Raw genomic sequence first — 21,827 nt, 5'->3', positions numbered from 1 at the left:
CTTGTAATGTTCTCGAAAGGGTATATTCATTACTGAATGGAAAATTTAATTTTTGAGATTTATTCATTTATACATATATTATTTGGTTTAAAAAACGAATTTTAATATGTATGATATATATTCAACATAATAATTTAGCAACACAAAAGAATAGTAATGGAATATGTTAGTTTTATGGTAGTAAGTCAAGTAGGTTGAGATCTTAGTTAGTTTGCTTGTTAATTTAGAATTGATGGCATAATTAACTAGATTTAATTTTGTAGCATCTGATAACTGCAATATGACTATTAAGAGAGTATTTTTATAGTCAAGCAACCCATATACCCCTGCTAAGATTCATATGAAAGAGTCACTGTCTAAAGGTGCATTTGCGCTTTGCGAACCGCGACTGAAATGTGACAATTTCAGTGTTCGTTTTTCTTTGCCATTAAAGCTTTATACTCTTGTCACTTTGAGCCCATTTTGGTGCGCCTATCTACTGCCGGCTTTTACTCACATGTTGGGCAGACGATGGGAGAGCTCCTCCGGCTGTTGGTCCTCAGCTTTAAGTGCGTCCATGTGTTCAACATGATTTTGATGTCTCTGGTTTGTCTGTCTGATTGCTGGGCAAGGTCTTTGCATTTGCGGCTCAATAAATCAAATTGCTGATATGAGAAATAATGCTAGAGTTGTGCGGCCTTTGCGGCGTTGTTCGGCGGTGCTCGGTGGTGGCGCTTTTCTACTTAATCTTAAGTACTTCTGGGAAATGCTTTTGGCATTAAAAAGACTGTTGTGCAGGTGTTCCAGCACGCTTTAAATGATATTGTGCTCGTAATGGCTTAAAAACTGAGCACTGTTTATAATAGTTAGATATAATGGTCATGTTTGCCTCTACGAGTTGATTATGACTAATCGGACAAAACACACGAGGCATAGAAATTCGTTTTATGTTTAATCTCACATATAAATTGCTTAGAATTTTCTATTATAAATTTAGATTTTTATGAGCCATAAACTTAAGAGCACTAAAAGCATATATTTGCACTTTCGCACTGCAGCTAAAGATGAGTATTTGAATTATATTCACAAGATCCATGCTCACACGATCTATGAATTCGCCTGCAGCAATCATTAAGAGTTATTGCCTTGAACCCTCGTTTTGTGGCTTTCAATTGACTTCCTTGTAAAGTTTTTGATTGGACCCACCCAAAGCATCTTTACAACTTGCAATTAAACATCAGCTGCTTCCACTTTGTATGCTTGACTCCAACTATTTATGGCGCTAACATAACTTTGCTCGTACACTGGCTGACTGAGCGTTGTTGTACTTGAAGCCACAACAGCTCAACAGCCACATCCATAGCAATGGCAACAAACACAACAACAACCTTGGCTTTGCTTTTGGCAGTGGCTTTAGCAACAACTTTGGGCTCTCTTTTGACATTGCGTGCTGCGCATGCGCATTGCGTTGTGTGTGTGTGTTTGTTTATTTTTTGTGGTGGCCTACGGCTGTTAATGTTGCCCACTTCAATTTGCCATATTTATTTTGCCTGTTACATGTACATTTATTGAAAATAATGACGAAATGACTGACTGACTTGCTGACTGACTGGCTGACTGACCGACTGACTAAATGCTCACTTGTTTGCCCCCTTTTTACTAGGCAGCAGCGCTTTTGTTTGTTTACTCATTATTATTATTATCGTAATTTAAAGTAAGCACGATCAATTTTACGTTCAGGGCCTACGTATTAATTATTATTTAAAGTATTATTAATTACTTCTTGTTTATTTCTGCTTTGTGTTGCATTTGCAAACGTTTTGCTAGCTGCTCCATTTAATTATTATCGGCCTTTAAATAATGCGATTTTAATGAGTCCCAAAGTTTAACTAATGAAAAACAATACAATGTTTTAAGTCTTACAAACTTAAAAATTCTAGGTGCGGCTATTTAAATAAGAAACGTATAACTTTATTGACTCTTTCCCCATTAAAGACAAGTATACAAAAAGCAAATTTTGTTTATTGTTCTTCAAGGTTACCGTATCGAAGCATTATTTTTTTAATTTAATATTTTTAATACATCACACCAATATATGCAGTTGATTTTTTTTTGTAATTTTCGGTATAATTTATGCCATGTGTGCTTAAGCACCGTTTTTTTTTTTTTTAAGCAAATGGTTAATTTAGTGAGCGAACCTTGAAGATCTTTTGGGTTTCTTTTCGGTTAATGACTACATTTAATGAGGAAGCCTCCTCAACGACCTTGGGCCGTTAAGCTGATGAACGGTTTGTTAATAGCTTATATGCATTGAAGGCATTGGATGACAATTTGTTTATCGTTTTCATTGTACAAAGCTTGCTAGGCTGGTTGCCGCATGATGCAATTGGAAAATCATTTAACGCAGGTGATTTATGAAAAGAAAAAAATTTAAATAATAATAAAGAATTGCCAACCTTAGCCTGAAGTTATTTACAGTCAGCCAAAGGAAAATTCTAGTAGTTGCAATCACAAACACAGTTGGGCTCAATGCTTAATTGTAAAGCTTGCTTGTTTCTGCTTCTTCTCTTTTTCTTTTAACCAGTTTTGCCTCGGCTAAGCTCAGGGCCTGACGTACCCTCCGGTCGCCTCCCTGAGGTCTTGCACTCTCTGTTAATTTATGCTGTGCTGTCTTTATGTTGCTGTAGCATAAAACTAATTAAAAAGCCTTGGCGATTGTAAATGAAAAAAACTTTTGTATAAAAGACTTAATCGTTATTAAAAAATTGATTAATTTTAATTTTTTTTCAGCCTATGCGTCATAAATTGACAAGCTGTAGCAAAAGATTTGACTATGCGGTGCGATGCGTGAATATTCATATTTTATTTATGTCAAGCTTTATTTATTAAAAGTATTAGGCGTGAAATTAAAAACAATGTAAATATATATATGACAATCAATTTTTTCGGATGTCGTTTCCCTTATTCGCAAAATATGTAATATTTATTTATGTTTCTTTATTTTCTTAAAAACTGCTGAGCTCTTCCGTAATATTTTTTGTTTTCTCAAGATTATCAACTTTCTCATAGCTTCGCACATTCATATTTCTCTGCTGTCTTTTTAGTTTCAGCTTAATTTGATTATTTTTCAAAATAACAAGTAACAAGCAACTCAATATTTTATCAATTTTCTTGTTTCCTTATGCTGACATACTTCAAATTACTTTCTATTAGGAATTATTATTAATTTAAAATAGCTGGACAGCTTAGTTCTTTGAGTCTATAAGTGTATATATAAGCTTCATAGCGCCTCGTAAAATTTGCATTTTTGTTTTGTTCCTCTTTAAATTGAATTAAGTTTAAATATTCGGAAAATTCGCACAAGTACGGGTAACATCTGACATTTTCCTCATTTGACAATGCTTGGGAAAGATATCATCAAAAATATAATACATAGCTTTTGAATGCTCTATTTTCTATAGTATTGTTATTATCAATCGTTTAATTATGTAGGTTACATCTTGCTATACTTAAGTTATATAAGTTTTAAAACCTTTTTAGCTTGGACATATTTTATATATGAAAATTATGATGTCATTTCAACAGTGCACTTGATGTTCAACAGAAGGTACCATCCAACTGGCAGCTTGGGACGCGATTTTGGGGTCTTATCGCACGGGCAACACACAGCTGCAACAAGAGGAAATAGCCAAACACAATGGCAACTGATAAATGCAGAGAAACAGTGGCAGCAACATGATGGTGGTTGCTGGCATTGGTGGAAGGGGGCGGAGGATGTTGCACTTGTGCGCTGGGCTGTGAAATGAAAATAGCGAGAAGAAAAGACTGTGAGACTGACAGACGGTGGAGACGGACAACAATGCGGCAGAAGTAGTCGCAGCTGCCATAGAACGCCAAAGTCAAGAAGTCTCCGTCTGCGGTTTATCATTGAATTCCATGTCAGTCGGACCGAGCGACGAGGCAACGTGACGAGCACATAGAAATGTGTTCAACAAATTTCAATTTAGAAAATTTCACTAAACTATCACATTTCCTGTTACACGTTAGCGTTTTGTGTTTGACTGAATTTATTGCAACAAGCTAATTGTTTATTGTACTTACTTATGTAATTGCTAAACGCCCAGCAGGCTTGGAGAGTTTCAGCTCAGACCTGATACAGGTTTCAAGGTAAACCCAACCGCACAAAAGAAGTGGACGGGCATCGAGCCGACTGGCGGCCACTCTCCTTGACCACAGTCTGATGCACACGCGGATTAGATGACAGATTAGTTAAATGCGCATGAAATGAGCAGCCGTCTTGGTGTTGCCTCCTACTTGGCTTTATGGCCATATAGGGGCAGGTAAAGACCTGGAGCCAGAGCCCGGCCAGAGTCGCAGCTCGAGCCAGAGCCAGAGCTCGCGGGTTTGAAGGCGTTGCCATAATGTCTTCATTTAATAATCTGGTGTAGCAATTACTCTGCCTCAAGCGAGATGACGGCTAAAATGCTTTTTAAACACGCGCAAATTGCTTCTATTAATAGGCGTTGTAATTGTCAGTTGCATGCAGCTGATTAGCTGCTGTCCAGTTCAAAGGTCAAGTTTAAGTGGGGCCGATGCCGCCTCACGGATAATAAAACAACCTCAAATAATTGCCATGCTCATTAAAACTCTCTTAACCATTTCGCGGTAACTGGCCTTAAAATGAGATCTATTTTTTTTTTATGTGATACTCTCCTCTAGTTGGATCTAAATTACATATGTATATAAATGTATGTGAATGTGTATTTCTACTCACAGTTCTCATGGCAAACTTGAAATGAACTTTAGTACCTTTTCCCAACTTTATGATAGCACTCTTGTTAATGAGTTAATTTAGTCAACTCACTTTATGGCCATTAATTTAGCCCGCTGTCATAGGCATATTACAGTAGACATGCTGAGACTCTTTTAGGAGGATCCAGAACATTAGAATTTAAACGTCTCGGAAGAAAATCTCATCAAGTAAAATGAATTGAATTAAAGTCAAAGAAACCTGCTCTATTTTTCTGGTTATCCTTAGCGAAATAAAGTGGAAGGGAAAGATAATTTAAAAATTTTATTTCTATAAATTCTATAAATTTAAGAAAAACTATAATTTCACCAACTTTCCTATGCCTTTCGATTTGATTCGTGAAGCTATTAAAATTTCCAGCCGTAAAAATTTGATATCTACTCAAATCTAGTCATTTTAATAGTAAAAATACATTAAAAAACCGTTTCGACTCCAAGCTGGTTCACAGCCCAGTTCAAAATAAATGTATACTGGTGGTTCCTGGTGTGTCAATAGTTGGAAAAGCCCGTAAGCCGAAACATTTATCCTTATCAACATTGAGTGGTAGATATGAAAAATTTAAATTTTTAAGCGCATAGTATTAGTGGCATATGGTAGTATTAATCTTTTAAGTTCAAATAATTCTGCAACTTACTTTATATAGAAATAAAAAGAGGGAATTTGCGACGCAATAGTTTTTGCCTTAAGCAGTTTACTTTTCCATTCGTAACTTTGAAGTGAACATCACATCAAAACTAATTTCAAAGTGAAACACAAAACTTTTTAGAACACCTTACTAATGTCTTCTAACCACTAACCACAAATTTGAAAAGTTGCACATTATTTGAAGCGAATGAAATTACATTTCAAGTTATTTTATTAATGCAAATTCCTTTATGATAGCAAGCAATTTGTGGTTGTTTAGTTCTGGATGTTGGTAGTCGAATTACGAAATACTGTGCTTCCCCGAACGCCCCTGTACAATTTCTAAATGACCCAGGAGTATTTATTATAATGACGCTCCCATTATTGGTCAACACAGGCCACACACTTTATGTACACCCACACCTTCTACAGTCGTTAATCGAATAGCTGTAGTTTTTTTTTTTTAGTTTTCTTTAAACAGAACAGGAATAGTTCCCTTTCGCATGGCGAACCGCAAGGAACGTCGCTGTAAACGCAGTTTTTCACAATCATGGGAAACCTCTGAAGAAAAAAAATTAAAAAAAAAAAAAAAACACAATATTTGTAAGACCGATCGAAGTGCCAATTTTATGCTGCTGATGCTGCTACGTGCCTCCCCGGATCTTCGATGCAGCAAATAGAAGTAGCAACTAGCTGCCATTATTCCGTACAATCTTCGGACTCTCCATGCCTTTGATGAGTCTCACGCATGGTCTGTCCGTTGGTATGCTGATTGTAGAGCTTGTAAATGAGATCTGTGCTATGGGAGCTTCCATTCCATTGCTATGAACAGTTGTGGCTATGTACTTTCATTGGAATTCTAAAATTATGTGCCTGCGCGCGATCTGATCTTACTTCATTCTTATTCTCGAATTCCGTTCAAATTTATTTGCATTGCTTAGCTGGATCGATGCTTCTCAAATGGTGGGATTGATGACTTACCTTATGTTATTTTGCTGTCGAGTGAAAATTTTTATTCATTTAAGATTAACTAAGTTAAATTTGAGAATCCAACATCGTCAATAAAATGAAATTTTATTAAAAATTAATAATGTTGTTATTAAAAATAAATAAATATGAAGAAACATTAATTCACAAAGATTAAGAAAAGAGTCGCATTTACTTCGATTAAACAATCGTTCCCAAGTTTACGAATTTCCCAACAATCATTAGTTTAGTTTTATTTATATAATATAGAACAGACATCTCAACATTTTTTGAACAAATTATTATTTAGCATTTAAAACTTTGCATATACTTTTAGTAAAAGCCCATAATGGGATTCGTTTACATTTGATTACGCTCGTGTGAATCTAATACCAAAGAAGGCGCATTCAGACAAATATTTATAGACATATTTGCACAGCTCTTGCTCTTCCCCAGCTTTGGATTCCACTTCATTGGTTTGTTGTACTATTTCAAATACTCGAGCTCGCCAATTTTATCTTTTCGCTGTGTTGGGCAGGGAGTTAAAGTAGCATCAGCATCCTTGCTGATAGGATTAACAACGCACACAAATACCCGCGCACATTTGAACACAATCGCATCACAATACTACGTGAAAACAAAAACAAGAGGGAGTGTTCGGCACGCAAGTGCCCGGCAAGTAGATACCCTTTATTCGGCATCGAGCTGCCGCAAGCATCTAGTTAAGCAAGTAGGCACGCCACATGCTTAATTCCAGAGCTGTGCCTTTTCTTTCCTTAGCTTAACACAATTGAAATAATCAGAAATTTTTTAATTTTTCAGCTCTATATTTCTGAAATTGAGCTTTTTATAACATATAGCTGTGTGGAACTATAAATAAATATATATTCTGTATATGTGTTTATATATATACTCCAAGGTACGATGCATTTTATGAACTTCAACTCTCTACCTCTTTTAGAATCTGATATCAATGGACACACATACAAATATTGTTAAACAGAATACACCATGAATGCTGTTGATTAAAGAAAGGTGCATTCTTTTGCTATGAACATACATTAGCTTAAAATCATAATACCCTGCTTTACACATATTCAATGGGTAGAGAGTATAATAAAAATACAAAACCAATGCCAAAATACATAAAACTCGCCGCGCTGCTTTTTGCATGATGGCCCCTGTTTTTGCGGGTGGCGGCCACCGAGCCGAGGAACCCCAAAGAACATAAGGATGAACAATGTGCACAAAATGTTATACAAATATTGTAGAATGCTTGTACACGAGTGTGTTTTGCTTAGTATGTTGTATTTTGGTATTTAGTTTTGCTCTGTGATGCTTATGCTTTGTTATTTTTGGGGCATCACTTCTGATTGGGCAGCGGTGGAGGTTGCAACAACAATTGACAGGAAGGATTATATGGGTTTTTGTGAACAGAAATGTAAACTACGCGTCGTTTGTCAAATGATTGTGTGCCCTTATATATGCCTTTTATAATGAAAATTAAAGAGGAATTGTTCTTAGCAAAGGAACTAACGCATCAGGACAAAACCTTGATACGGGCATAATTTTGAAATATTACTGCATGAAGTTAATTAAAATTACTCTCTGTATTGCAAAAGTTCTTAGCTTGAATTAGAGCGTGAGTTTTGTTATTGGAAAGAACACGCATGTCCGTGTTGAGTAAATTAACACGATTTAGTACTACCTAACACGCATTACTTTCTACATAATAATAAAAAAAAAAAACAATAAATCAATATTGATTAGGTGTAGTCTGGGTAAACGTAGAAATATGATCTATATCTTTCCAATATCGGACGAGATATTCCAAGATATTCGTCGAGATATTTCCAAAAATCATAAAAAACGGTTGACTTTACAATCGAATCGTTTTTTGGTCAACAACTTTTTTTAACCCATAAGTAACAAGACAAATTCCAGTCAAGCTCAGAATATTATGTTTAATCTCCTATAGGAAGAATCGGAAATATAGTTTTCGTATTTTATTTTTATGCAATATGTTCAATAGGGTAGGTGACCGCGTTTTATTTTGTGTGAAGTATAAAATCTAGTCTTCAAATAACTCAATAGTTATTTTAAGTAAAGGACTTAAAGCATTTTAGCAGCTGGGGTTACTTGCACCTAATAAGTTCCAAAATAAAGTTAAAAAGTGTGGACTTGAGTAAATAGAGAGCTGCATCTGCCCATGAGAACTTGTAACTTACATAACCAATTCAGAATGTTGAAAGTGTGCTTGAGCCATAGAATATTCATAAGCTTTTCATTTATTCACCATCCTTAAAGTAATTTTCTGTTTTCATTGCATTCACCACAAGTAGCCGGCACTTAAAAACGTTTGCCCTGACCAACAAGAGCTATTGAATATGCTCGTTAAGCGAAATGCTCCAAAATTCAGAGTTTGCTCTTACTACCAGCTTTTTCGCTTTTCCACTTTCCCAGCCCAAGAAATGGGGAAATGTAGGGAAAATGATGGCAGTTCACAAGCAGCGAAATTTTGCGCGCATTTTACACGTGTTGCCATTTGCCTTTTGCATAAATAAATAAATAAATATATAACTGTTATGCAGGTGTGTGTGGCTGTGTGCGTATGTGTGTGGGCCATTTTGAGGGCTCGCTGCTGTTAACTTTTAGCGCCTGTCTTTTGTTGCCTACTTAAAGGCGTCTCCGTTCCGTGCCCATCAGCCACTCCTCATATCTTTTGTCCCGCTCGTCGACTCCTCTGGCGTCCTTCGTCCTTTCCCTGCTCCGCCGACGCATTCAATCTCTCATATTATATTCACATTGCAACAGAAGAGGTATATACAAATTAATATATACATAGAAACAAGGAAACTTGAAAATTTTACTTATTAATTTTAAAGCGACATTCAATAGGACATTAAAATTTTAAATTCTTAGCCGTTTCCAGGAAATCAATAAGAATTTATATCGAAAACCAAAATTCGAGCATAACTCTTGGGTTTTAAGAACTAAAGTCACAAAATTCAATATGTACGTTGTGTATAAAGTATACACAAGGCTTGAGCAAGAGAGCCTTTCCCTGCAGCTGCTTCCGGTTTTACTGGAACAAGACTTACGGTGTCTCTCAGTCGAGTACGCCCAACAATAGTACTCTTACCTATTTGTTTTTTGTCTTTGAAGGAGTAATTGCTTCGTTTATCTAACTGTTTTTGTTTTGACTTTACTATTTACAGGTATGTGGCGACCTTGACCAACGACGACGTCGTAATTGGTGTTTTAACATGTAAGTCAACACATGCGCGACAAATTTCATTAGGCTGACGTGAAATTCGCTTATATGGCAAATGTTTATATTATGTAGCGCAGTGTATTGTGTGGGCAATGCAAATGCATTCACTTTTCGATTACGTCATTTGTAACGCGCCCAAAGAGCTAACCAATCAATTAATGGCCAAATCACATAATGCATGTAAACGATAATGAAAATGACATTTGCGAGAGTTACACGCAAAACAACAACAACAACAACGACAACAACGCAAACAACAACAACGCGAACATTGCTGCGGATGCAAATACATTCCGCAGAGCCACAAGGGGAAACAGAAAAAAAAAAACTTAATTAATGAAATTACGCGTGCAAATGCAAACGAGTGTAACTCAGGGTGTGCGTGTGTGTGTGTGTGTAGCTGTGTGTGTGTAGCTGTGTAATTGTATGATTGGGTAACTTACTATATATGTGTATACATATATACAAATGTGAGTGTGTTTGCACGTATTTGGGGCTTAGTTTCACATGGCTATTGTCCAGAATGCTCTGCATTTTAGTTTTGCCGTGTTGTGCATGCTCATGGCACAAGACAATCGATTATAATCACGCCCACCCCCAAAAGCACCTTTCAGTGGGGCGTGTTGTAGGCGTGTCGCTTGCTAACTATTTTAACATGTCATTTCCGAGCAGGCCGAGGACTGTCGCTCATTATCCACATTAATGTGCTAAATATTTTTAACTTTATTTACAAATATATATTTTAGGCAGGCTTTTTACCACGTTGAGTGCCATTAAAGAAAACATTTTAAACTGGTTTGATAACATTTTCGCTGTATTAGACGCGATTTACGCTCGTAATTTGCATTTAGCCCAAAATCCAATTCTTCTCTCAGTATATTTATATATATATCTATGCGCTTTCATCATTTTGCTTTCCCTTTTTATACTACCCTGTACCTATTAGAAATGGGTAAAAGAGGTAAAATGAATTTGCATAAATGTATGCAACAGGCAAAAGGCAGCTCTTCGGACCCCATAAATATTATATATTCTTGCTCAGTATAAACAGTCGAGTCTATTTCACCACATAAACCTACATAGAGACTTGAAACTTTGAACGTGAGTTCTGCACAGCACTAGCTTGATTCCATCACATTTTATACTGAATATGGATTGATATAACTAGAATATCTCTTTACCCATTGGTGTTGCTAGAAGTAGGTTTAGGGTATTCCTAAGTCGGGCATTTCCGCCCAGAGCATTCATACTTGTTTTTCCCTGGGTGTTGTGCAAATTTATTGGTTTTCGCGGGCATTACTTTATTTTGTTTTTTTTTGCTTCTGGGCTTAGTTCGCGTGTTACATTCGCTTGTAAATAGGCAAACGCTTAAAAGCGAAAAAAAAACATATATAAAAGAATAGAATTAAAGCTGTCTGCCGCGTTTTGGGTCTTGGGCTGGGAATAAACCAAACACCTACGCGGAGGCATGGCGTGTTTGTTTGCGTTTCGCTTTTGTCCGTATCGTGGCTGTTCTTTTTTTTTTTTTGTTATTTTTTTTGCTCTCCTCCCGTCTTGTTTTCTTCTTCATTAGTGCCATTGCACCCGGCTGGAATCGAAAAACAAGAACACGAGGAACGCGCATAAAGAATCACTGGCCGACTGTCGCCTAATGCCTCGACGCTCCAAATGTGTGCAATTCCTCTATGAGGTCAAAAACAATCGATTTTCATTTCGTTTTCTTTTTGTCACTTTTTCTTTTGTTTGGCCCGCTTCGTTTTTGGCTCACGTGCTGCTAGTAAAAACTATGAAATCACAACGAATGCTTAAAAAAGTATATATATATAAATATTTTTGTATACGCTTGGCACATGCTGCGTATGAGTAATGCTCTGACTGTCAGCTGTCCCTGTGGGATTTTCTAATCATGCAGTTTTAATTAGTTTTTCTTTCAGGTGTAAAGCATTTGGTTCTTATTTCTTAGCGAAAAATTATCTTAATTGAAATTAGCATAGCCGTTATGCTTTGTTAATTTTCTTTTTGAAGATTACATTACATTACGAAACGCTGCTTTTTAGATAAAAACTTATTGTTAAAACGCTAATAACTATAAAACTTTAAGATATCGAAAACTCGTAACACTTTAAGACTTGTTGTGCTGCTAGTTTCAGCATTATCAGTCTACATAATGTGCAACATTTTTCAATTTTGAGAATTCTTTTGCCGTTCCTGAACCTATTTAAATGTATGCAACGGATATTTTCAAACATTCCGCATTCGTGCCTGTCACAGCAAGAAGGGATTAAGCCAACAACAAATTGTATTTATTATAACAAAGTTTGTCAGTTTTTAAAGCTTAAAGTCGAAAATTGTGAAACTCGAGCCTCAGAGGAACACAATTTAACAATTACAAGCAAAACGAAAATAATCTATATTGTTGTATAGGTATGTATGCATGTAAATATGGGCAGGCAGCTTAATTTGATATTTCCGTGACCGATGTAATTATATTTGTGGTCATAATAATAGCCATATTGTGTTGGCGTTGTTTTATAAGTACAAAAATGTGTCTGTAGCTGTTGGAGTATCTATATCCCTATACATATATACATGTATATAAATTTAAATTTGATAACTATTTATACATACAAAATTAATGACAATTCCTATATACATAAAAATGCAAGTTGAGCTGGACCTGTTTCTCAATAGTTATATAACTATATCAATAATTTAGTTTTGTTTTATAGTGCCATTTTTGGGATTAGTTAATTAGCCTCGTAGCCTCAGATACTTTTAATGTAGCGTGTTTGGTCGACTTGACTCGTTTCCAGTTCGAGCTACACGTACTTGTCAGAAAGTAGTTTTGTTGCTTAGCCTTCTGCATTATTTATTTATGTCAATGAACAATTCAATTGTATTTTCTTTGGCCGCTTTGTGAGTCATATTGAATGTTCACGTTCTTACTTCAGCTCTCAATTAGCCTAGATAGATAGTTAGTTAATTCCTGCCTTATCTGTCAAACAATTGTCCATGCCACTCTTCTGAAGTATATCCACATGAATGTAATCCGTATTAGATCTTATTCAATATATCATCTGTCTATGTTGGTTTTTGGAGCATTCATTAATGAAAGCTATTTTACATGAAATAACTGTTATTTTTGCTTTATTCCCTTTGCTTTAATTGCTGGCCCATGAAAGATTGCCATTTAATTAAATTACCTGTTTAAAGAAACGTAAAAAAAAAAATTGATAAAGGCGCAAAGAAGCTTGAGCTAGTTATTGAAATGTCTGGTCTACATTATTATCATCAAAAATGTTCATGCCAATTTTTTTACGAATAACTTTTTAGTGTTCCTATCTAATCAAATACTTGCTAAACTTGCTTGTTAAATAGGCCATTAGTACATTTTTTTGTTAATGCTTCGATTATCACAAGTCGATTAAAATTTGATTACTCATGTTTATAAATTCCATTCAAAATATTCAATTTTTTTCGTAGTGCTCTTTAGATTTCAAGGCTTAAAATATGTTTTACAAAAGGTATAGGTATAGCAGATAAATAAATACAATATTCCTTCACCCAACTTAGATTTCATCAACTGCTTTCTTGGCCTATCCACAATTTAGAACGAGAAATCAATCAAATTTCAAATCACCCAAATCACATATTTTCATTCCCAATCTATTGCAATAAATACAAAGCTTTATACGATCAGTTAGATTTTAGTGTACAATAAAATGAATACCTTATCTATCATACGAAATCAGTTTGGCGTACTACAAAAGGTTATACAATAGATTCGCTTAATTTAATTTTAATTCTCTCTAATTTGAAAAATAAAGAACTAATAAAATTAAGCGAATAATAAAATAAAATTCTTATAAGTATGTTCATAATGCTACCAGATGTATTACTTTTTTTATTGTTACCAAATGAAATGTTTGATTCGATTTATATTTTCTGGCACTGTCATTTTTTTGCTTTATAGCACATTTGATGGCCTTAAATTCTAGAAATGAAATCAGCTGAAAATCAAAAACTATTTAAGCAAAGTTTGCGTTTTTGTTTAAATCTTTGCATCAGTTCTAAAGGAAGGTATGAAAGTTAGTTGTCGGATAACTTTGGCCAAGTGCCGTTAGCTGGCTAAACTGAACCCGGGTCTACAAAGGATGGGATCGAATAAATAAAACTTTTATGATGCGGCATAAATCTTTCGGGGCAGACAGGTCGGGCCACCTCCGACGCGACACCCTGCGGCCACTCCCCATTGACGTGGCAGACCATTAAACAGTTGTAATTCATGTTGCTGCCATTTCCGTTGTCTAACCAAATGAACCAATATAAATTCAATATTTTATGAGTATGTTTTCCGTTCTACTGGTGGGTTTTTCTCTCACACTCTGCCTCTCTCTCTCTCTCTCGCTATCACAAACAAGTAATGGACATTCATCAATTACTCGGCTGCCTTTTTACTTTGAGCCATTGTCAGTTGGATGTCGCTAATGTGTCTACAAGGTGCCCAGTATCACACTCTGGCCAACACCCGGCCTATTTATAGAGGCCATTAGAAGACCAACATGCCAAAGTATCATCATTAATGGTACATAAGATTAAGCATTGGCCCTGCCGGTCGGCTGGTCGATTTGTGTCCATGTTGATATTTATTAATGTTCAATTATCGATAATTATCTGTTTGTCTATTGTGTCTTTGTCGTCGTTTGAATCCCTCAGAATGTTGCGTTGTTTGCTGAGACCAAGTATGTGTATACAAATATTTTAGTTAATGTGTTTCTTTGTGGGGTAATTAGAGTGCAGGAAACATTATTGAATTGACGCGTTAGTTTATGTATAGCTTAGCTGCTAATTTCCCTCACTTCGATGAACTCGCCAAAATCTATAATATGGTATACATTTTTATTACTTAAAGATTATATTTTATTTATTTTCAATCCCTACAATCGCGTACAATTAAGTTAATGATGTTAGTTACTTTAGAGAGCACAAGGAAAATATATTTAAGTACAAAGTTGACTCTTTCTCTTTGGACAGCTAGGTCCACATAGAAACAGTATACAATGTTAAAAAAACCAACTCTCAAGATGAAACGATCTGAAATGCAACACAATGCCAAAAAGTTTCAAATTAGTTACATTTTAGGTCTACATGTATAGTATGTCCCATATATTTATTTCTGCACACAAATCGCTGGCAACTTGGCCAGCTGGCCAGGCAGTTGCTCTGTCCAAGACGCCCTGGTCCCAAGGTGCGCCTACTGCTCGGCTCATAGTCTTTAACCATTGTGCAAACAATTTGCTGCGTTTCATGTTACGATGTTGCGATGTTGCGACTGGCACAGCATAACAACCAGTGCAGAGCTGATGATGGCCGCAACGGCCAGCGAGGCTGGCCAAGAAAAATTCATCGAAGAAATGCCAAACTGCAATTGACTTGCATGACCATAAAAATTAAGTTATATACACCAAAAGCAGGCACTGCTCCCAAGCGTGGTTCAAGCTGCTGCCTGCTCCCTGGTCCCATCCCTGGTGCCTGGCCCGTGTTCCCTGTTCCCGCTAAAGCGCAAAAATAAAGTCGAGTGAAATTGCTGCTGTAATATATTTTAATAGCGCAGGCCGGAAAAACTCGGCACTAGAGCCAAAGTCGAACTTGGAGTCAGAGTCGATTTGCTGCTCGGTTGCTTTGTTGCTCATCGGTTGGCCAGCAACTAGCCCGAGTGGAGTTGGTAACAAACAAACAGTTGACCAGACCTTTTGGCCAGAAAATTTCGTCTCTCAGTTGCTTGCTCTGTAGCTTATTATGTCTAATTAGATTTCGCTGGCAGCTGCTGTTATTGCTGGAATGTTTTATTGTTAGTTTTCGCTGGCATTTCTTGAAAGAGTTTTTGACTTCATGACTGCGTTTGGGCGAAAATTGATGCTGAAAGTGGGGTTAATCTAAGGTGGCACAATGAGTTAATCCCAGATTGAAATTTGGATACTGGACAGATACCATTTTCTTTCTTTATGTATTCGATAATTGTCTCATGCCATTATAGATAGATTCGACCTCAAACTGAGTTGATTATAAATATAAAATACATATTTAACAATTACAATTTAATTTTTTTAATAATTTGTCTTTCTTTTGCCATACATTTATTTGAGGAAACAAATCATTACCGTGTATACTAGACTTAAATTACTTGTACCTTGTAAATATAAGTTTAAGGTTCATCTATAGTAATCAAAAAAAAATATTCGTAATTTAATACAAAACATATGAATTCCATAAATGAAGATTTGTCTATGAACTATAATTTTAGAGCTACACGCAAGCTAATCAGAATTTAGTTGGTCAAAATACAGTTTATACTGGTAGCCAAGAACACGTGAATCATTATAACATAGAGTTTTTTTCTTCTCTAAGGTCTTAATTCCAAAATCCCGCATTTATTAAGAATTTGAATTTGGAGACAACAGACGAAAAATCAGCATATTTCTATCGGTTCATGAACATAAAAATAGAATTTCTTTTAGACATGTGTAGATGTTGTTTTTATCAATTGTTCACCCCAAGATACTCTTAACCTGTTTTAATAAGAAACCCTATTAAATATTCATATTTCAATGAGTCGATTGCCAAACTCTTAGCGCATGCCTCATCAGTCATTCTCGCGCGAGGCTGTTGCCAAGCAACATTTTGACACAGGCAAGAACTTAAAATAAATAGGTGAACAATTAAAAACAATCGAAAATGGTAAAAACGTGTGTCGCACTTCTGGGCCACTCAGGTCTGTGCAATTGGCAAATTGAAAACTCATAAAAATTCTCACGTTTTGCTCCAAATTTTATGGAACACTGTTGTGCTTTGCATAATCACCAGAGCAACTGAGTGGGCCGAGCGGGGCCATAAAAGCATAAAAGCGACGCCATGCTTAGGAACCCGCCAAGCAACCCACTCTGGAACGCAAGAAGTGCCTGCCATTGAACTCTGCACACGATTATTATGATGGCAAATGTGACCATAAAAGAGAGGAACTCAAACTCAAACTCCAAACCAGAAGAGACTTGTTGCGAAGCGCGCGCAAAAGATTTTTATCAAATTGGCCGCCGGGCAGTGCGCAGCTTGACGAGATTCTCATTCTGATTCAGATGCTGATTTCTGGTTGGTTTCCTGTGCGCGTGGCTTGCCGACTGCGACAGTGCGGATTACCCGAGGCGTTCGACTCGAACTGGCCGCAGGCTATGCAAATTTATCCAGCACATATAACAATCCAGACCCATACGGAGCCGGTGTCCCAGAAACACACAAAAACCAGTGGCACTTTTTTTTTGCATACCTGCCAAGAAGTATCTGATAAAATCACCTACCGCAGGCCCCCTCCGGAGAGAGAGGGAGGGGGCCATCAGTCAAGACGGTGCATTGAACTTGAAACATCTCGCAGTTTTCACTCCAATCCATCAACTCCGTCGGCGGCGACGGGAGCGATTCCAATGATGCGTGTAAAATGCCCGGGCGCGTGTGCCCCCAGGGGAGCTCCTAATGAATGGAGCAGCTCCGGCTCTAGCTCGAAAGCAACCGTTCAATTTGTATTCGAATGATACTTTTTCTGCGCTAATGAGCACACGCAAGTGCCAAAAAATAAATATATAGAAAAGAATGAAATTCTAAAATAATAATACATACATACAATTGGAGTCGAGGTCTCTTAACCGTTGTGCGTACGTTTTCGAAAGTGTCCGAGATTATGCCAAATACACGTATCTTCACTTTTGTTTATTTAACAATCAATTTTTGAATTTCTTTGAGCCTTTGCCAATGATTTACATATTTGACCCAGTTTTCTGCGATGGTTCTTGTTATTTACGATTTCTGTGCTGACTGGTCGCAGTATAAATCAGGCTTCTAGCATACTCTCTGCCCTTTTCTCTTTCGTTTTATCCCTCCTTCTCAAAAGCTCTGTGTCTCTTACTTTAAGTGTGCCTACATTTCGGCCTTTCAAATACTCTTTCTCTCTACCTTTTATTCAAACCAACCCTTTCTTAAATATAGTCCTCCGATTCAATTTTCAATTCAATCTTTAACTTGTAGGAAATGTAGGTCTATCTTCGACAATCCGAAGATAAAAAGCCTAAACATTTGGATTAGCTCATAACAGAAAAAAAGTAACGACCGATTCTTCCCATAAAGCTATATAATATAGAAGTGTGCTCTTGATAGGCTCATACAAGCAGCATCTTGAAACATTTAAATGTTAAGTTGTTAAGCAAAAAAGTGCTTAAAGCATTATCTTTATTTTCGAGGTATCCAGAAAAACACTTAACTTTTACATGCCATCTATCTATATGAAAGTCCCATCCGACAGATATATGTACTGCCTGCAGCGAAAAGTCGGACGTATGCAAAGTTTCTAGACTACTTTGCGTTAAGAAATAAAGGCGGACGGCGGACTTGACTATATTAACCTTGCTGTTGAAGCTAATCAAGAATATATTTGAATAATACTATCGTTTGCAGACGTTGTATTGTTGTTTTCAGAATAGAATTGTTTCAAACACTGCCCTCTTACTTCTTTAAGATGCTGATAACACCAATTCTAGATAATTTTTTTGAGGCTAACAACTGAAATCCATGAGTTTTCATTATATATAAATAAATAATAGTGAAAAACTTCACTTCATTTCAAAAAGTTTTCATTTTTAAGGGAATTTAATATAATAATGTGAGTTTCAGGAACATCATTCACCTGAGACACAGCTAAGAGCGTTGCGCAATTAATGTGGGAATCTCAACGAATTTTTGTTGATGCTGTTACTAATTATATAGCTGGCGGCACTTTAAGCAAAGTGCCCAAAAAAAAAAAAAAAATAAATAAATAAAACAGAAACAGTTAATTTCGCGCTTCCTGTTCTGCGGCATTTTATTTCCACTCTGAGTAATGCTGATGACATCTCGTCCGTTGGTCTGACCCAAAAAGTCGTTGCACTCGTATTTTAGGTTGCAAAATAAATGCAAAACTTGTTTTTGTTGTAAAACTCAAACTGCATGTGCTTGAAATAACATTAAAAGGAATGATAAATGTTGAAGTAAGGATAGAGTCGACCTACACTGTAGCAATGCCGACTAATTAAACAGCGCTTATCATTCCGCATTCGGAAGTAGCAAATTGATAAGCTGTGGCTCAAAAGCAAACAAGTGCCATTTACTCAGGCAACAAGTAGCGCAACATTCCTGACGCACGATAAAGAACAAAAACAAGCGTCAATGCAAATAGCGCAGAGTAGGAGGCCTAAATTTATAAGAACACTCGCTGACCAGATATGGAACAGTTCGAGTACGACGTCCGTACGGCCAGACGGTCTGATAATGGAAGCCACTAAGAGGCAAGATCACAAAAATGTTCCACTTGAGTTTTTAGATTTATATATTTGTGTTGAGATAAGCGATAAAATTACTTGAAATAACAAAATGTGGGGTGTCTAATACTTAAATAGATAAAACCCGAAAAACAATTCACTATAATGGAAAGTATCTCGTGTGTAATTCGTAAATGCAAGCTTTCTTATTTATTTTGTGAACATAGTTTGTGTAAAATATTGAATGTGAAAAAAAAAACTAAGAAAAATGTTTAATTTATTATAAATTATACATAAATGATTTGTAGTAAATCGTGTGTATTTCGGGAATGCTAGCATTTTAATTTGTTAATCTCAGTTATTGTAACATATAACTAAACTAGTTGGGAGCGCCGTCACTTTTTGGTGAAGAAGCTCGTGATGCTGCCCTGCTTGCTTTTAGGCGTCTCTTTTGCGCTTTTGCCTGCTGCCGGCGGTGATTTTTTCTTTGTAGTTGGTGCAGATGCAGCTGCAGATTTTGCTGCTGCTGCTGCTGCTGCTGTTGGCGAAGCCTTTTTCTTGGCCGCTTGCATTGGTTTCTTAGCCTTTACAGTTATAACAAAGCCATCATCATCTAGAAAGGTTTCATTTGTAGCCGCCTCCACTTCCATTGGCTCCTCGGCCTCCTTTACCTGCTGCGGTTCTGCTGATTTCTTTTGTGGCTGCTCCTCATCGTCGGAGTCCACAATGCGACGCCTCTTGCTACCTGTTGACTTCGCGTCTGCTTCGTCAGACTCGTCCCCTGAACCGACCACCTTGCGTCGCAGCTTATCCAATTTCTCCTCCTCGTCGGAGGAAGGTTCGCTCTCCTCAGCGAACAGCTGAACGGAGGTGTTGTTGGCAGACTTTGCTTCTTCTTTTTGCTTTGCCTGAGTGCTGCTGGGCGCTGGTTGCTTCTTAAAGAAGTTCTCCATGCTGCCGGCGGCGGGTTTGGTGGCAGCTGCTTTGGTTTCCTTGGCAGACTGCGTTTTGGCCGCCGGAGCCGCACTAAAGAAGCTGCCGATGCTACCCTTTTTCGCAGCTGCTGCTGGTCCCTTTGCTTTGCTCTTCTGCTCGCTCGGCGATGTTTTGTTATGCTGCTCTGCAGTTGCGGCAGACTCCACTTTGGTGGCACTCGGTTTTGACTGTTCCACCTTGATGCTGGACGACTTTGAAACCTCTGAGGGCTTGTGGACACCATTGCTCACGCCATTGGTGACTCCCTTGGGCGTAGCGCCTGCTCGCTGCTCCAGCTTAGCTAACTGTACCTCCACATGCTGCATTGGCTTGAAAATAGGTGCAGCACTCTTGGAGCCACCAGCCACTTCCACTGAATACAGCTGGGATTGCGAATTTTGCAATTTAGCCAGCCATTCCTTCAGTTTATCTTCGCCTTGCACAATCGTATACAGCTCACAGTCCCCATCGGCCTGCATGCCGTGGACGAGAAAGCGTTTCTCGTATTTTGTGGCACTTGCACTTTCTTGCTGTTTAATGTGCGCCTCGAGCAGTTCGTGAGTTTCTTTATATGTTAATTTGTACTCTTCCAGCAAATCGGTGACCAGCACACGTCTGTCGAAGTCGATTAGGCAATCATCTAGAGCTTGTTGCAAAGACATTTTGCGTGCGTATCTATGAATTTATTAGGAATTAACCAATATTGTATTTAGTTTATCAACTTATGCGCCATCCGCAGCAAAAAGGCGCCGATCTGAACAGCTGTTGAAGTGTACTCAAAATGGCTAAATATAGAGATGCGCGATATTTACAGAAGTACTCGTGACAGCCACATTAACATAGCTGGAACAGAGGGTTAACAGAGAGTAACAGTAGTAACTTAACAGTGCAGCAGTTGTGCTTGAATTGCTGGCAATAACAGCGTACGCAGTTGCGAACAGGTGGCAACGCTTGTGAATAGCATGAGTAGCAAGACAACAGCATAGGTGGCGCTTTTGTTAACAGCTGACTGTTATTAATTTAAATTGAAAATGTTTTCAATTAAATTAATTAATTAACAATTGTCTGCTTGCAGCTTCAACATGCGCTTTGAGCCGCTGGGTCAGAAAATGTTTACACGCCGCAATTGGCTGTTGCGCTGCAGCATACTCATCAACGTAGCCGTCCTACTGTACATAGGCTGCATTCTGATGAATGGCGGCGGCAACAATTTCACCAGCGGCGGCGGCTTCATGTTGCAGGAGCAACAACAACCGGTCTCATCCTCTCTGCAGGCTTCTCCCTTGCTGCCACAACAGCAGCCCACGGCGAAAAACGTGAATGTAAGTGCTGAACTAATAAAAAAGCATAATAAATTTATTCCTTTTCTTACTCCTTTTGCAGTCAGAGGCGGCCTTTGCAGACGAGAAGGTGCTTGCCGCAGCCACAGGCAATGCCAATGCGGAGCCTGTGGCAGCTGCGGCACCACCGCCTGCAGTTGTCAACGACAGTGGTGGCGCTGGCGGTGGAGCTGGCAGCGGCCTGCAGCCCAATTCAGCTGATCCTGGTCAGGTTGTGGGCAATATCGTAGCCGGCGGCAGCAGCAGCAGCGCTGCCGCAGAGCTCAACAATACACAGCCGGACAGCTACATAGTCACCGGCGACGAGAAGGAGCTGGACGAGCGCGTGCGGACGCTGCTCAACTGCTTCGAGCACGACTACAACCAGCAGACGCTACAACGCGGTGACTTCTGGGTGCTGCAGAACTATGTGAGGGCCGATCATGGCGAGCTCAAGTGCCACGAGTCCATTACCTACACAACGCACGCGGACTACACCTTTCTGGACAATCTGGTGCCGCTGCTGGAACGGTAAGCTCTGC

The 21,827-nt window shown here is 37.9% G+C and overlaps 2 protein-coding genes across 6 annotated transcripts in view; one reads left to right on the top strand and one right to left on the bottom strand.

Moving 5' to 3' along the window:
- Positions 1 to 21,827, top strand: part of LOC6634241 (beta-1,4-glucuronyltransferase 1) — a 62,612-nt gene that overhangs the window by 36,396 nt on the left and 4,389 nt on the right. For 4 of the 5 annotated variants that reach the window (XM_002057756.4, XM_070208845.1, XM_070208846.1 and 1 more), the window contains 2 exons: positions 21,042 to 21,288; positions 21,350 to 21,816. In XM_002057756.4, coding sequence (XP_002057792.1) covers positions 21,049 to 21,288; positions 21,350 to 21,816 — 707 coding nt within the window. In that variant the 5' untranslated portion in view covers positions 21,042 to 21,048. Of the gene's footprint in view, positions 1 to 9,597; positions 9,648 to 21,041; positions 21,289 to 21,349; positions 21,817 to 21,827 lie in introns of all 5 variants that reach the window. The other variant, XM_015169852.3, reaches the window with a different exon arrangement.
- PolD3 (DNA polymerase delta subunit 3) lies at positions 19,174 to 20,755 on the bottom strand. The gene has a single exon (XM_002057755.4). It carries the CDS (start codon positions 20,626 to 20,628, stop codon positions 19,387 to 19,389), a length of 1,242 nt encoding a protein of 413 aa, XP_002057791.1. The 5' UTR covers positions 20,629 to 20,755; the 3' UTR covers positions 19,174 to 19,386.

The sequence above is a fragment of the Drosophila virilis genome, chromosome 4 (genome assembly GCF_030788295.1).
Source record: "Drosophila virilis strain 15010-1051.87 chromosome 4, Dvir_AGI_RSII-ME, whole genome shotgun sequence".
Lineage (NCBI taxonomy): Eukaryota > Metazoa > Arthropoda > Insecta > Diptera > Drosophilidae > Drosophila > Drosophila virilis.
Note: the sequence above shows the minus strand (reverse complement) of the source record. Positions and strands in the feature narration are given on the sequence as shown.

Coding starts and splice junctions, on each gene's coding strand:
- PolD3 (XM_002057755.4), bottom strand. CDS start 20,628: ATGTCTTTGCAACAAGCTCTAGATGATTGCCTAATCGACTTCGACAGA.